Below are 16,905 nucleotides of genomic sequence, written 5' to 3'. Positions count from 1 at the left end.
AATGAGACAATGACACAACATATCAAATCTCTGGGACACTCTGAAAGAAATACTAAGAGGCAGTTTCAAGGACTTAGGAATTAGACCAGAGACCATGCACCTAATAGAAGACAAAAGTAGGCCCAAATCTTCATCATGTGTTGGCTTAGGATCAGACTTCCTCAACAAGGACTCCCAAAGCACAAGAAACAAAGCAACAATCAAAAAATAGGATGGACTCAAACTACAAAACTTTTTCCGAGCAAAGGATACAATCAAGAATGTGAAGAGAGAGCCTACAGAGTGGGAGAAAATCTTTTCTGCATGCATTTCAGATAGAGCACTTATCTCCAAAATTTATAAAGAACTTACAAAACTTTACACCAAAAATACAAAGAACCCAATCAATAAATGGGCCATGGAACTGGACAGACACTTTACAGAAGAAGACACAGAGGCAATTAATAAATATATAAAAAAGTGTTCAACATCTCTAGTAATTAGAGAAATGCAAATTAAAACAACTCTGAGATTCCATCTTACTCTAATTAGAATGGCTATTATCAAGAACACAAACAATAATAGATGTTGGCATGGATGTGGGGGAAAAGGCACACTTTTACAATGCTGGTAGAGTTGCAAATTGGTGTAGCCACTCTGAAAAGCAGTGTGGAGAATCCTCAGAAAACTTGGAATGGACCCACCTTTTGACCCAGTTATCCCTCCCACTCCTTGGTTTATACCCAAAGGACTTAAAATGAGCATACTACAGTAACACAGCCACATCCATTTTTATAGCAACTCAATTCATAATAGCTAGATTGTGAAACCAACCTAGATGCCCTTCAACAGAAAAATGGATAAAGAAACCGTGGTGTATATATACACAATGGAATATTATTCAGTCATAAAGCCATATTCAGCCATTATTATTAACATAATAATAATGTTATGGCATTTGCAAAGAAATGGATTGAATTGGAGAATATCATGCTAAGTGAAATAAGCCAGTCCCTAAAAACAAAGGGCCAAATGTCTTCCCTGAAGAGAATGATATAATAATGGGGTATAGGGGGTTGTGGGGAGTGAGAGAAAAATGGAGGAACTTTAGATTATGTAGAAGGAAACGGGAGGGGGTATGAAAAGTGGTGGAATGAGCCAGACATTATTACCCTATGCACATATATGATTACAAGAATGGTATGAATCTACATCATTTACAACCACAGAAGTGAAATGATGTACCACATTTGTGTACAATGAATCAAAATGCAGTCTGTAAAAATTTTTTTTTAAATAATTAAATTTAAAAAGAAAGAGAATCAGGACTTTAAAGATGATTTAGTATCATCAAAAATAAAAAAGGAGCCTGTCAATATCTCCTAGATTTTTCCAATTTATTGAATAATTTCTAACAATCCTCTGGATTTCAGAAATATCTGTGGTAATATCGCCTTTTTCTTCTTTACTTTTGTTGACCTGGGTCTTTGCTTTCTTTTGGTTAGTTTGACTAAAGGATTATAAATCTCATTTATCTTTTCAAAGAACCAACTCTGTTGCATTGATCCTGTGAATTGTGTTTATTCTCAATTTCATTAATTATGGCTCTAATTCTTATTATTTCTTCACTTTTACTGACTTTTGTGTTATTTGTTCTTATTTTTCTAAGGATTTGAGGTGGAGCATAAGCTTATTTAGTTGGGTTCTCTCTATTTTTTTTAATGTAGGCACTCAAAGGAATGAATTTTTTCTCTTAGTACTTCTTTCATACTATCCCAAAGATTTTGATATGTCATATCTTGGTTTTCATTTGCTTCTAAGAATTTCTTGGTTTCTTTTCTCCAAATTTCTCCTTTGATCCATTCTTCATTTAAAAGAGTGTTAATTCCCATATCTTTATGTAGTTTCATTATTATTTTCTTACTGATGATTTATATTTTCATTCCATTATGATCTGAAATAAGAATTCACTCTCATCACTTCTATTCAATTTATTTCTCAAAACTTTAGCCAGGGCAATCAGGAAAGAGATGATAATTTAAGGAATACAAATTGGAAAAGAAGATGTTGAACTATCACTGTATGCTGATGACAAAATTTTATATCTAGAAGACCCAAAAAATTCCACCAGAAGATTTCTGGAGCTGATAAATGAATTTAGCAAAGTAGCAGGATACAATATCAACATTCATAGATCAATATCTTTTCTATACTCTAACAGTGATTCAGCAGAGAAATGAAGAAAACAACCCCATTCAGTATAATATCAATCAATAAATAAGTTAAATACCTGGGAATTTACCTAATCAAGAAAGTAAAAGGACTCTACAATGAAAATCATAGCACACTGAGAAAAAAAAATTGAGGATGACTTCGGAAGATGGAAAGACCTCCAATGTTCTTGGATAGGCAGAATTAATATAACCAAAATGGCCATATTCCCAAAAGCAGTATTCACATTCAATGCAATCCCCATGCTTTTTCCACATAACTAGAGAAAACAGTCCTACAATTCATGTGGAAGAATAAAAGAATCAGGATAGCCAAAGCAATTCTTGGCAAGAAAAGTGATTCAGGAGGCACTAAAATACCTAATCACAAATCATAGTACAGAGCTATAGTAACAAAAACAGTATTGACATCAAAGTAGACATGAAGACCATGAAGTAGAAGACAAGATACAGAGACAAACTCAAATTTATATACCCATTAGGTATTTGTCAAAGATGCCAAAATATATGTTGGATAAAAGACAGCCTTTTTAATAAATGGTGTTAGGAAAAATGGATATTCCGATGTAGAAAAATGAATTTAGGTCCCCGGTTTTTCATCCCATACAAAAGTCAAATCAAAATAGTTCAAAAACTTAGCAATTAGAGCAGAAACCTTGAAAGTGCTCTAAGAAAACATACACTCAACATTCCATGATATGGGTTCAGTCCCTGATGTCCTCAGTGAGACACCTAAAGTTCAAGAAATAAAACCAAGAATCAATAGATGGGATGCCATCAAATTATAAAACTTCTGACCAGCAAAGGAAATAATTAGAAGAGTGAAGAGTGAGCCTAAGGAATGGGAAAAAATCTTTGCTGGCTACTTCTTGGACAGGAGACTAATATACAAAAAAAAATAAAGAACTCAAAAATATCAGTGAAAAATAACAAGCAGTTCAATCAGTAAATGGGCAAAAGAATGAAACAGAAACTTCTCAAAAGAAGAAACACAAATGATCAACAAAGTATGAAAAACCTTCAGCATCTCTAGCAATTAGGGAAATGCAAATTAAAACACACTAAGATCTCATCTCACTCCAGTCAGAATGGCAATTATAAAGAACATGAATGCTGGTGAGGATATGGGGGGGAAGGTACACTGTTACATTGTTGGTGGGATAGCAAACTAGTACAACCATTCTGGAAAGCAATGTAGAGATTACTCAAAAAACTAGGAATGGAATCACCATGTGACACAGCTATCCCACTCCTCCTTGTATATCCGAAAGATCTAAAATCAGCATACCATAGCAATACACTTCAGTGTTTATAGTAGAATACAGTAGCCAAACTATTGAACCTGTCTAGATATTCATCGGTGGATGAATGGATTAATAAAATGTGATAAATATACACAATGGAATTTTACTCAGCCCTAAAAAAAGAATGAAAGAATGACATTTGCCAGCAAAGGGATGGAAAAGGGCAAAATCATGCTAAGGGAAGTAAACCAGACTGAGAAAATCAAAGGTTAAATGTTTTCTTTCATATGTGGAAGCTAGAGCAAAATAAGAGAAAGAAGACAGTGGGGGAAGGGGTCAGAGTTCATAAAGATACAGGAAAGAATAGTGAAGTAAATGTAGGAGAATGAGAGGAAGGAAGGAAAAGGGGAAGATAAATGGAATGAATTTAACAAAACCACACTATGACCATATATAAAGATACCAAAGGGAATTTCACTTTCATGCTTATGTAAAAGAAAGGACGTTTAATAGAGAAGAGAGGGAGGCTAGCAGGAAGGAAGCAAATGAGGAAAAGAGGGGGAAAGGGGCTTGAATTCAACTTCCTTGCAGGTAAGATTTAGTCAAAATGAACCCAAATATTACATATAATTATGGTACTCTAATAAATATATCTTAAATAGAAGGAGTATATTAAGGCACATAGAACTTTATCCGACATGAATAGCTCAAATTTTAATCACATATATGACAGCTAAACTGGTCAGAGCAGAAACATATCCTAAATGCAGACTGAGGCAGTATCATGAAATACAAAATTTTATAAAACATGTAACAAGTTTCCTGATATTTTCAAAGTGATTCAGCTTATATTATAACACAAAATGCCCAAATTAACAATTACGTTAGTGAGTTAACTTCACTCACCTTCCATTACTACATTCAGAAATGATGTTGAGCATCCATTAGATGTCAACATTTGCAATAAATAATTTTAGCCATAAAGGCCATCACTTAACTTTAGGATGAGATAGTCTTTTGTTTTAAATCTAAATAATGTAGTCATGCATAGCATAACAATTCTTTAATAGACAACACACTGGATATATAAAAGGGTAGACATCTTCAGTGAGTGTGAGTACAGCTTATGATTGCATAATGATGAAATTACTAAACAATGCCATTGTTCTCAGATCTTATCCCAATCATTAAGTGAAACATGACTACATATATTAAATTATACAAATATTACAATTAATGCTGAAATAAGAAGTTTGAAACTTTACTGAGGATTACTTTACCTCAATTAACTTATTTCTTGCAGCACTCAGTTCCATATCTCTTCTTTTAAGAGAGATTTCAAGTTGTGTTTTGATTTCCCTTTCTTTATTATAATCTTCTTCTTTTTCTCTTAACTTGGTCTTAATTTTATTTAAAAAATATTCAGCATTACTTCTCCTCTTCTCCTCTTCTTGTAGGTCACAGCTGCAGTTAAATAGGTTATCTTAAAATTCATTTTGTTAGTGAAAAGTTCATTTTGTGATCTGGCTCTTCGTATGTTAATTTATCATTCTAATAAAAAATTCTGTGTTCTCAAATACATTTCCCTTCTTGTTTTCATATTTTATTTTCTTCTTCAATCTTTCTCAAAGGGGATATATGTATATATAGATATAGAAGATTTAGACACAGAAAGGTAATAAAGAACATTCCATTAGTGGTTAAGAGTCTGTTATAAATAACTGGTAGAAATTATGCAAAAAGAATTTTGAGATGATTCTGTAAATTGATAAGTTGAAACTTAACTTTCAAGCAAAGTCATGTTTCCTCCTCAATTCTAAATAAAATTTAAAGATGTTTAAAAAATGTATTTTTTACAAATCAGTTTATAAGTTTACTAGAAATAAAGTTTCATCTTCATGAAACACTGAACATATTCCTACCAATGATTCACAATGTAAGTTATAGCACCTTTTTATATTGTTTTCACACAATACATATCAGCATATTAATATAACCCAAGGCTAGTCCACGGAGTCTAATTCCTGTTATTACACTTTTAGTTATTTCTTTCTGGGTGACATTTTCAACTGATCTTGTTGATTATTATGTACTTTATAAACAACTTACAAATTACCCTTGGAATAAGAAAGGACCTTATATTTAATCCAAAAATAAAGAGTAAAATATCCTTTTACCAGAGAAATTTGAACTAATTTTATTTATTTATGAGAAAAGGTGAATAAGCTAGTCAGTAATCACTTTTCAATTCATATTTTCTTTCATGGGTCTTAAGAATAAAACAGTACCTGGGGATCTAGCTCAGTAGTAGCACACCAACCCACTTGAACAAGATCCTGGGTTTTGATCCCAGACACCAGAAGAAAAAAAAAATATGTAATTTTTCAAAACATGTTCTTGGTTGAGGAAAATGCCCATTTCATCTCTCCTGGAACTGTAAATTAACATAAACTTTCTAGAGTACAATTTAGAAATCCTGATCAAATAATTTTTTAAAAATCTCTCTACTTTAATCAAATAATTCTATTTTGAAGAATGTAGTAAAAACAAACATATAGAAAATGATTTCTATAAATGAGGCTTCTTGAAGCAATGATTGCAATACAAATGTTTTTTAAAAGAATGAAAGACAACCCCAAACTTCATTTGTTACAAAATACTGAGATTCCTGTAAAGTGAGCTTCTATGTAGCCAGTAACATTATGATTGGAGAGAATATGCATTTAATTAGTAGAAGAAATCATTTCTACTGACTTGTTATTATGTCCAAGATTTTCACACTCCAGATAAATAAGAAATTTACTTCATTATGAAATGCCAAAAGGTAAGTCAGGAAATACATTATATTCCCTACATATCTGTAGTTAAAACAAAAAAATCATTCAAACATTCCTCTAAGTTTAGGATATTGTACCTCAAATTAAAGAGTTTTTGTTTCCACTCTGCTTTTTTATGCTCTAGCTTGCATGTCACTCTCATTGCTTCTAATAGCTTCATCTCTAGTCCACAAACTTTATCTTCCATTTTTACAAGTTCTTCTGTAAGTAGTAAACACTGTGAACAGTGACATTTTTTATGTTCTATTCTTTGAGAGGAAATAACTGCATCTTCAATTTTGGATAGACTAACAGAATCTATATGAGGGAAAAAATAAGATAGAAGTAAAATATTTGAATATTTCTCATATATGAATGACTTACATTTTCACATGCACTCATTCCTGCACTGAACAAATTCATGCAGTCTGCCTACAATTTCAGGCATATTATAATATACTTGGTAGACAAACCTATCAGACCCATGTTCTTCTTTAGCTTAAAGTGTAAAGGAGGAGACCAAAAAAATGCATAATGTAAGGAAACAGTTTTGTAATCACATAATGGAATCAAATCTACAGAAAGATTTCCCTGAGGAAAATATGGCTCCCCAGAGAAGTGAAGAATGATCAGGAAGTAGCTGGGCAGAGGGTGAAGAAGAGCATTCCAGTCAACATACAGCATGCACTGAATGAAGCTCTATTACAGTCTGCTTCTGGTCAAGATGGAGTAACAGGTACTCACCTGAAACTACCCAAACCCAAACAGGCAAAATACATTAAATACCAATTTTCAAGACAGTGGACTTCAGACAATGAGGACAATGTTCCCTGGAAGACAGGAAACAAACGATGTAAGCTTTGCAAGTGTGCCATCTCCCTGTTGTGAGAGAGCTTCCAGCCCTGACTCAAGGAGAACAAGCAGTAGAGTCTATCAGCCTCCCTGAGCTGAGATGATGGGGCTGAGATTCTGGTAAAACCAAGACACAGAGAGATCTCAGGATAGAGCAGGAGAAGAGAAAGCAGTACAGAGAAAGAATCTTGGAGATCTCCGGAGGGACCCTTTTGAATATTTAGAAGACCAGTGGACAACAAACCTATGAGTGCCAAGAAGCAACCTGAGATCAAAGGCAAAAGCACTGCAAAGCATTGGAGGAAACTGCCTTTGGTTCACAGAGTGCCAGGAAGGTCTCTTCCTACCAGTCAGTGTGGAATATCGGATATTTCATAGGACATGGGAAGAGTCATCAGCAGGTTCCAGTAGTGGAGAATTCATAACCAGTTGATCACCTGACAAATCATAAAAACAAGACTGAGAAGAATCAAGCTCATTACCAGTACCCTAACTGAATTCCAAAATAAAATTCAAAAGGAGACTAGGAGGCATGAAAGATATAATTTAAAAAGAAACACAAATTACACTTGTAGGGAGGAAAACTGACAGAAATCAAAGAGCACAATGACAGATAAGCCCAACTACATTAACCATTGAACAAAACAGGTTTGAACTCTGTGGGTTGTCTTATACAAGGATTTGTTTGTTATTTGAGGAAATTAGAAACAATTTGAAACAGCTCAGAGAAGTCAGGAAATATCATATACATAACTACACTACTCTAGTAATTTTGTAGTCACCTCCTATGGGTATTGAGGTGAACTCAAGTCTTATAAGCATCTGCTTAAAAGGCCACCAGAGCTAATCAACTCCATGGGAGCAGTTTACCTCCAGTAAATTAATTGACTATCACTGTAAGCAGTGATCTCTCACAGTTTTTTATACTCCCCCCACAACACCTTTCACATACAAAATGTTGTTTATATTATGAAGAAAGTTTTGGTCAACAGCAGTCCCTTAGTAACTCTGATTTTGCAGGGTTCAAATATACACTCAGATTTTTTGACTGCAGAGGTGGTTGGCACTCCTAACACCAAGACTGCTCAAGGGTCAAATGCATATAACAATCATATTAAATCAAAAAGTTCTAACAACTTCAATTAAAAGGCAGTATGGACAAAACAGTCTGATTCAACTACACTTCCTGGAAGAAATATGCTTCCTACAACCATAAATTTCCTACAAGAAATACCTTTTTAATACAGACACAAATTGGTTAAAAATATGAAGAAGACAAACCATACTGACACTTGGTAGAATATGGTTTAACAGGATTGGCTATTTAAAGGTATAATTACAAAACACTAACAGCGATAGACATGGTCATTTCACAGTGATAAAAGATTCAATTAATGAAGAAGACCCACAATCTTGAGTGTTTATGTACCCCGTACAGATGCAAAATTCATGAGAAAAAAAAAAACTGATAGAACTACACGCAGTAATAAGTAAATGTACAGGTATCATCTAAGAGGTCAAAGCCTCTTACTCAGTGAGAGAAAAAATAGGCAGAAAGTCAGCCAGAATGTAGAAGAGTTCACCACCACTTTTCTTCTCACCAAAATACAACATGTGATAACACCATACAATAAATTGTAATTAAAGATTGTCATAATGATTTAACAATGCATGGTAAGTTGCCTAATTACAAAGTCATCAGATCAGAAATCAACAACAAATATATGTTTATTTTCTTTATCCATTCATCTGTTGAAGGGCATCTAGGTTGGTTTCATAATATCTATTCTCTAGAAAGAATTTTGCATGATTCTAAAAGAGATGAAAGATAATCAAGGTGACAGATATCTGAAACATGCTTATCTTATAATTACACATAATATATATGAATTGAAATGTCACAGTTTACACCATAAATATGTCCAATTACTGTCAGCTAATAATAAAATGGTTTACAAAATAAATTAAAATGCTGTAAAACAAATATCTGTAATTAAACAAATGCATGAGTTAGACTTCATCAAAATTTAAAACTGAAGCTCTTAAAAATAAACTGTCAATAGGAGAAAATATCAAGTCACAAAGTGGTGAAAACATTTTGCAAAAAGAATAGCTGGTAATGGAATGGTATCCAGATCATATAATGAACTCTCCATCCTCATCAAATAATGAAAGAAACTAATTTTTTAAGTGGCAAGAGACAGTGGAATGAATCAGACAAGTCTTTCCAATGTACTTATTTGTTACACCACAGTGAATCTCAACTGTGTACATCCACAAGACTAGAATCCTAACTGGAATAAATTATATTTCATGCTTATATAAATATATCAAAATAGATTCTACTGTCATGTATAACTAAAAATAACAAATAAACAAAGAGAATTGAAAGGATAAATTGTGGGAAGTCATCCTTATTTAGCAGAATCAGACTAGGTTAAGCAGAGGGATGCAGAGGCCTGGTTTCTAGGAACTGCCAGGAAGCATGCATCGATGCACGGGAGTGGTTCCCTGTCTCCTTCTGGAATTTTCCCCCTAAGAGGATGGCTCTCCTAACTCCACCCTATCCTGTCCATCACAGAAAAAGCTCCTCCCCGTCCTTGCCTCCTTTTACCTGTGCATCTATGAATAACAGACAGTTGGACTACTGCAGGTCTAATGTTGTAAAGAGGCCAGATCTGGTATGGCCAGACCCGTTACACCCCATCTCTCACAAAGAGAGTATTGGCTCTTGTGTGTTTATTGAGTAGATATGTTTTTTGAGTAATGGATAGAAAAACCACCAACATCCTCCTCTGGCAGTCAACCCTTTCCTCTTCCACGTGGGACACAACACAGAAGATCCCAACAATAAATGACCAAAAAGTTATCCAAATTAATAATAAGCTCAGGGAAACATGCTCAACATTAATTGTCATTAGTGTAATGCATATTGAAACCATACTGATGTGTACATGTGTGCAGAGCACCCCCATTAGAATGGTTATAATTGTAAAAATGGACAATACTATGTGATATTCAAGATATAAAAGAATGGGACCTCTCATACCATGGGCATAGAAAATGGTGGAAATATTTTGGAAAACAGTTTGACAGTCTCTTAATCAGGTAATATAAAGGGGCATGAAAACTATTTTTGTGAGTATTGGGTTTCTTAACTGTTTTGTAATTTGTTATTTTTTCATTACACATGACAGTAGAATGTATTTTGGGAAATTATACAACATAGAGTATAAGTTATTCTATTTAGGATCCTATTCTTGTGGTTGTACATGATGCAGTTACCCTGGTTGTATATTCAAATACAAGGAATGGAAAGTTATGTCTGATTCATTCTACTGTCCACTCCCTTCCCTTCTTTTCTTTTTGTCTAATCTGATGGATTTCTGTTCTTCCTCTCCCCACCCTCCCTTGCTTCGGGTTAGCATCCGTGAATCAGAGAGAACTTTTGGCCTTTGGTATTTTGAGATTGGCTTATTTCACTTAGCATGATATTCTCCAGTTTTATCCATTTACTGGAAAATGCCAAAGTTTTATTCATTTTTATGGCTGAGTAACATTCCATTGCACATATCTACCACATTTTCTTTATCCATTAATCCATTGAAGGACACCCAGGTTGTTTCCATAGCTTGTCTATTGTGAGTTGACCTGCTATAAACATTGATGTGGTTGTGTCACTGTGGTAGGCTGATTTTAACTTCTTTGGGTATATACCAAGGTATGGGATAACTGGGACAAATAGTGGCTCCATTCTAAGTTTTTGGAGGAATCTCCATACTGATTTCCAGAGGAGCTGCACAAATTTTTAGCCCACCAGCAATGTATGAGTGTACCCTCTCCCCCACATCAGCACCATCAACATTTATTTTGCTTGTATTCTTGATTGTTGCCATTCTAACTGGAATAAGATGGAATCTCAGTGTCAACATCTTGATTATGGTATTTAAACATGTTTAATACATATGTCAAAATTTGTCAAATCACACACATTATATATGTGCACTTTATTATATTTCAATAATAACTCATGAAAGGTTTTGAAAACTAAAAGCAGTAATGCAAGGCCAAACATCTAAGACACTGTTTGGGACACAGAAATGCAGAATAAAGCTAGATAATTGAAATCTTTAACCTTATAACAAAGATAAGTGAGAGCAAGGTTTCAAGGGTGGGGTTAGTATAATCGATCTGAATTTTTTTAAATGTGTAATTATGAGAGCAGGCTTGAGCATGATTTCAGGAGGTCAGGCAGCAGGAAAAACAGGTCTAAGGTACTGCTGACTTCAGATAGAGACAATGGTAACCTGACCTGATAATGATAAAGGCATAAGAGTGCAACACAGCCAATAAAAGTAGTTGAGGTGCATTCACAAAGAAAAGTGCAGTGGGAATTATCATAGCTCTTTGGCTAAGGGTGTAACATAGTTCTCCATCTATTTTAATATAAAGTATATTTCTGATAGAAACAGATATAACACATCACTGCTCCACAGTGCAGTACCCTATACTATACTATTACTATAATATATATAAAAGGCCTAATTTTTATGCAAAGGTCCTACCTTTACATGATGTTTTGTGTTGTTCAATCAACAGCAAAATTTTATTATAATTAGGGTGAGCCAACTCAAAATCCTTTGAGGCTGTTTCAGATGATTGGTTTAAGTTATCAAGGTCTTCCATGGCATTGGCTTGTTTTTCAACCTATAAAACCAATATGATTTCCAAGGAAGAAATAAAAAATTATTTATAGGTAAATGAGAACACCAATACAACATATCATAATTTCTGGGATACTATGAAAGCAGTGCTAAGAGGAAAGATCATGGCATTGAGTTCATACATTAAAAGAATAAAAAGTCAACAATTAAATGACCTAACATTACAGCTTCAAAGTTCTAGAAAAAAGAAACAGATCAACACCAAAAGCAGCAGAAACAGGAGATAATTAGTATCAGAGCTTTATTTATTAATGAAATTGAAACAAAAGTAATAATTGAAAAACTTGACAAAACAAAAGTTGGTTCTTTGAAAAAATATACAAAATTGATAAACCTTAGCCACACTAACAAGAAGACAGAGAAAACTGAATTCATTAAAATTCATGATGAAAAAAGAAATATCATAACAGATACTACTGAAATACAGAAGATTAGAAATATTTGAAAATTTATACTCCAATAAAATAGAAAAACTCGAAGACATCGACAAATTTCTAGACATATGATCTATCCAAAACTGAAACAGGAGGCCATATAAAATTTAAACAGACAAATTTCAAGCAGTGAAATAGAAGATGCCATCAAAAATCTACCAACAAAGTAAAGCCCAGGACCAGACAGTTTCTCAGCTGAGTTCTACAAGACCTTCAAAGAATAATTAACACCCATATTTCTCTAGTTATTCCATGGAATAGAAAGGAGGCAACCTTTCCAAACCTATTCTATGAGGCTAGTATCACCCTGAAACCAAAACCAGACAGACACATCAAAGAAAGAAAACTTCAGACCAATATCTCTGAGGAACATACACACAGAAATTCTCAATAAAATTCTGGTTAATCTCATATCAAACATATTAAAAAGATACTGCACCATGATCAAGTGGGGTTCATCCCTGAGATGCAAAAGTTGGTTCAACATATGGAATCAATAAATGTAATATACCCATTAATAGACTTAAAGACAAGAATCAAATGATCATTTCAACAGATGCAGAAAAGCATTTGACAAAAATACAGCACCCCCTTCAGGTTCAAACACTAGAAAAACAAGGGATAGTGGGAACATACCTCAACATTGTAAAAAGTTAGCTATGTTAGGCCCATGGCCAACATCATTCTAAATGGAGACAAATTGAAAGCATTCCCTCTAAAAACTGGAATAAGACAGGGATGCCCTCTTTCACCACTTCTGTTCAATAGCATCCTTGAAATTCTAGCCAGAGCAATTCAACAGATGAAAGAAATTAAAGAGATACAAGTAGGAAAAGAAGACCTCAAAGTTTGCCTATGTGCTGATGACATGATTTGATATTTAGAGGATTCAAACATCCTACCAGAAACTTTTAGAACTCATAAATGAATTCAGCAAAGTAACAGGATATAAATCAATACCCACAAATCAAATGCATTTCTATTCAAAGTGACAAATACACAGCAAAAGAAATTAGGAAAACTATCCCATTAACCATAGCATAAAAAAAATAAATACTTGGAAATCAATCTAACAAAAGAGGTAAAGACTTCTATAATGAAAACTAAAGAAACACTAAAAAAAATTGAGAAGACCTTAGAAGTTGGAAAGACCATGTTCTTGGATAGCCAGAATTAATATTGTCAAAACAATCATACTACCAAAAGTTTTATACAGATTTACTGCAGTTCCTATGAAAATCCCAATGACATTCTTCATAGAAATAAAAAAGGCAATCATGAAATTCATTTAGAAAATTAAGAGACCCAGAATAGCCAAGGCAATTCTTAGTAATAAGTGTGAAGCAGGAGCCATCACACTATCAGACCTTAAACTATACTACAAAGCAATAGTAAAAACTGTATGCGTATGGCACCAAAATAGACATGTAGACCAATGGTATAAAGTAGAAGGAACAGAGACAAACCCACATAAATACAGTTATCTCATACTAGACAAGGTGTCAAAAACATACATTCAAGAAAAGATAGCCCTTTCAACAAATGGTGCTGGGAAAACTGGAAATCCATAAGTAACCAAATGAAATTAATCCTCTGTCACCCTGCACAAAAATCAGTTCAAATGGATCAAAGGACTTAGCACTCGGACAGAGAAAGACCCTGCACCTAACAGAAGAAAAGTAGGACCAAATCTTCATCATGTCAACTTAGGACCTAACTTCCTTAACAAGACTCCTAAGTGTAAAAGTAAATTTAAGAATCAATAAAGGGATGAATTCCAAACTAAAAAAGCCTCTTCTCAGCAAAGGAAACAATCAATAACGTGAAGAATGAAGCTACAGAATAGGAAACAATCTTTACCACACACCCTCAGATAGAGCACTAATCTCCAGGAATATATAAAGAACTCAAAAAACTTAACACCAAAAATACAAAGAACCCAATAAATAAATGGGCACAGGAACTGAGCAGGACACTTCACAGAACGAAGATATACAATCAATCAACAAATATATGAAAAAATGTTCATCATCTCTAGCAATTACAGAAATGCAAATCAAAACTAAGATTTCATCTTACTCAGTCAGATGCCCAATTATTATGAATACAAGCATAAGAAATGTTGGCAAGGATGCAGGGAAAAAAGGTACACTCATATTGATGTTGAGACTGCAGATTGGTGTGACCCCTTTGGAAAGCGGTATGGAGATTCCTCAGAAAACTTGGAATGGAACTACCATTTGACCCAGCTATCCCATTCCTTGGCCTACACCCAAAGGACTTAAAATCAACATACTACAGTGACACAGCCACATTAATGTTTATAGCAGCCCAGTTCACAATAGCTAAACTATGGAACAACCCAGATGCCCTTCAACAGATGAATGGATAAAGAAAATATGGTACATATACACAATGAAATATTACTCAGCCTTAAAGTAGAATGAAATAGGCATTTGCAGGTAAATGGATAGAGCTGGAAAATATCATGCTAAAGTGACATAAGTCAATCCCAAAACCCAAAGGCCGAATGCTTTCTTTTGATAAGTGGATAATGATCCATAGAGGGGGAAAGGGAGGGAAGAATGAAGGAACTTTGGATTATGCAGAGGGGAATGAGGAGAGGGGTGGGCTGGTAGGGATGTGAAGGATGGTAGAATAAGAGAAACATTATTACCCTATATACATGTATGAGAAATAATTTTTAAAAATTAAAAATTGAAATAAATAATAAAAATATGATTTCAATATGTCTTCCAAATATATATACCATGTACTAAATTCATGGGAGGGAGCAATTGTCTGTCATTTTATATGCAACAACACAGGTACTTGTTAAAAGAGCTAGTTTCTCTTAAAAGAGCTAGTGACTGCTTCTTAATCACTTTCTCAGAGTAGAAGTCTTTACCGAACAAAAGATTCCCTAATTTTTTTCAGGTTACATTTTACAAATCACTTTTAGATTGTATCACTTAGCCTTTCAGAGTGCATTTTTTAATAAAATACTATCTTTTATTATTTTTAACAATACCTTTCCCTTTTCATTAGATGCTTTCTCTGTGAGCCTAAAAAAAGAAAAAACACACACATAAAATCCTTTCAGGCAAATACTAATATGTAAATAAGAATGTCTATTATCTTTTTATGTAAAATCTCTACCTTCATAATTTGTTTCTCCTATTCATAAATTTTATGGGTTATTTAAATTTCAATCATTTTCTACTATCATAAACAGAAAGAGTAATATTAAGGGACAAAGAATAATACTAACAATAAGTCCATAATAAAAGTAAAATTCAGACCACACTTTGCCAAAGAAAGAGTATATGTTACCTCCATTATTTGATAGAAATACAACATTTTTGCAGTTGTAATCCAAATAAGACAAAATTTTACCAGAGACTCAAACCCACTGGTAAAATAGGACTTAAAGCCTTTTACAAGGGAAAATCCTTTTGTAAAATAATATGAGTTAGTTTCTCAAAACCTACTATGTAACCATTTTGCATGTTTCCAGCACTCCACATGGGTTCAACTTCTTTGCATCTTCACAACAATTCCACAAGGCAGATAGCATATTAGGTATTTATAAGGGAAGAAACTAGGCAAAGAAAGGCCAAGTTACTTGCTCAAAGGCATACAGATGGTCAGCAGCAAACCCAGAATACATGTTTCAGGTTCTAAAACATGTGTTTCACAATACGCTGAAAAAGTGTTTTAAGAGTTATAATAGCAGATCAGTCTACGTTATCATCCCTTATCTGGTGATAATTATAAATAATAATTTTTGAATCTTGCCAATATTTTTTAAATAAAGAGTTTAAGGCAATTTTGGAAACCTAGTTTAGTTTCAATAACTAGAGATTTATTTTTTCTACAGAAATTTATCAACAGGCATTATTATCTATTCACTAGTTTATTTGTACATTTCACAAATACTTTCTCAGCACGGAATCCATTTTTAATGCCACTGTTGATATGAGGAAACAAGATTTGTATGCTTTAAAACTTTAAAATCCCAAAGCAATATTGGATACTAGGATGTCAATTGTTCACATTTCTGTTGTGCACAAACAAAACCTTCCATTTTCCCTAAACAACTATTAAATTGATACACCTGATATTTTAAAGCACCAAACAAAATCATAGCTACACATGATGATTCCCAAGAATTAGAACAAAATGTGTTTAAGAGGCATCATCAAACTGTTGTAAATGTACTTAAATTGTGAAATTATCAGTGTGCTATAGAACCAACCTCATTTTTTAAATGAGTGCATACTGCATTAGTTTATGGAAATGGCATTTCACCTACTTCCTTATTGATGAGTATTTAGACTATTTCCAACTTAATATGACAGTGCTATAATAAACACCCTTAATATACACATTAATGTACATATTTATATAAATGTCCTTAACATATATTTTGTATGTTTAATGTACCTGTTACAATTATTAGATATATTCACCTACTGTGTATTATATACAACATATATTTGTTCTTAATATATGTGTGCAGGTAATGCATTTACAAGTCATCTTTTCTATTCCAAGAAGGATTCAGTAATAGAAGTGAAGCTTTTAGGTTTGAGGAATAATATTTTGAATCTTTGGTACATACC

General features: G+C 33.5%; 1 protein-coding gene across 1 annotated transcript in view; it reads right to left on the bottom strand.

Moving 5' to 3' along the window:
• The window catches only part of LOC306658963 (uncharacterized protein), a gene marked incomplete at its 5' end in the record, with an annotated part of 142,810 nt that overhangs the window by 13,027 nt on the left and 112,878 nt on the right, over nt 1–16,905 (bottom strand). The window contains 4 exons of the mRNA XM_079136235.1: nt 4,735–4,918; nt 6,369–6,588; nt 11,688–11,829; nt 15,312–15,345. Of these exons, the coding sequence (XP_078992361.1) occupies nt 4,735–4,918; nt 6,369–6,588; nt 11,688–11,829; nt 15,312–15,345 (580 nt within the window). The remainder of the gene's footprint in view (nt 1–4,734; nt 4,919–6,368; nt 6,589–11,687; nt 11,830–15,311; nt 15,346–16,905) is intronic.

The sequence above is a fragment of the Sciurus vulgaris genome (genome assembly GCF_902686455.1).
Source record: "Sciurus vulgaris genome assembly, chromosome: 4".
In the NCBI taxonomy this organism is placed as follows: domain Eukaryota; kingdom Metazoa; phylum Chordata; class Mammalia; order Rodentia; family Sciuridae; genus Sciurus; species Sciurus vulgaris.
The sequence above is the reverse complement of the archived record's forward strand: the minus strand, read 5'-3'. Positions and strand labels throughout refer to the sequence as shown.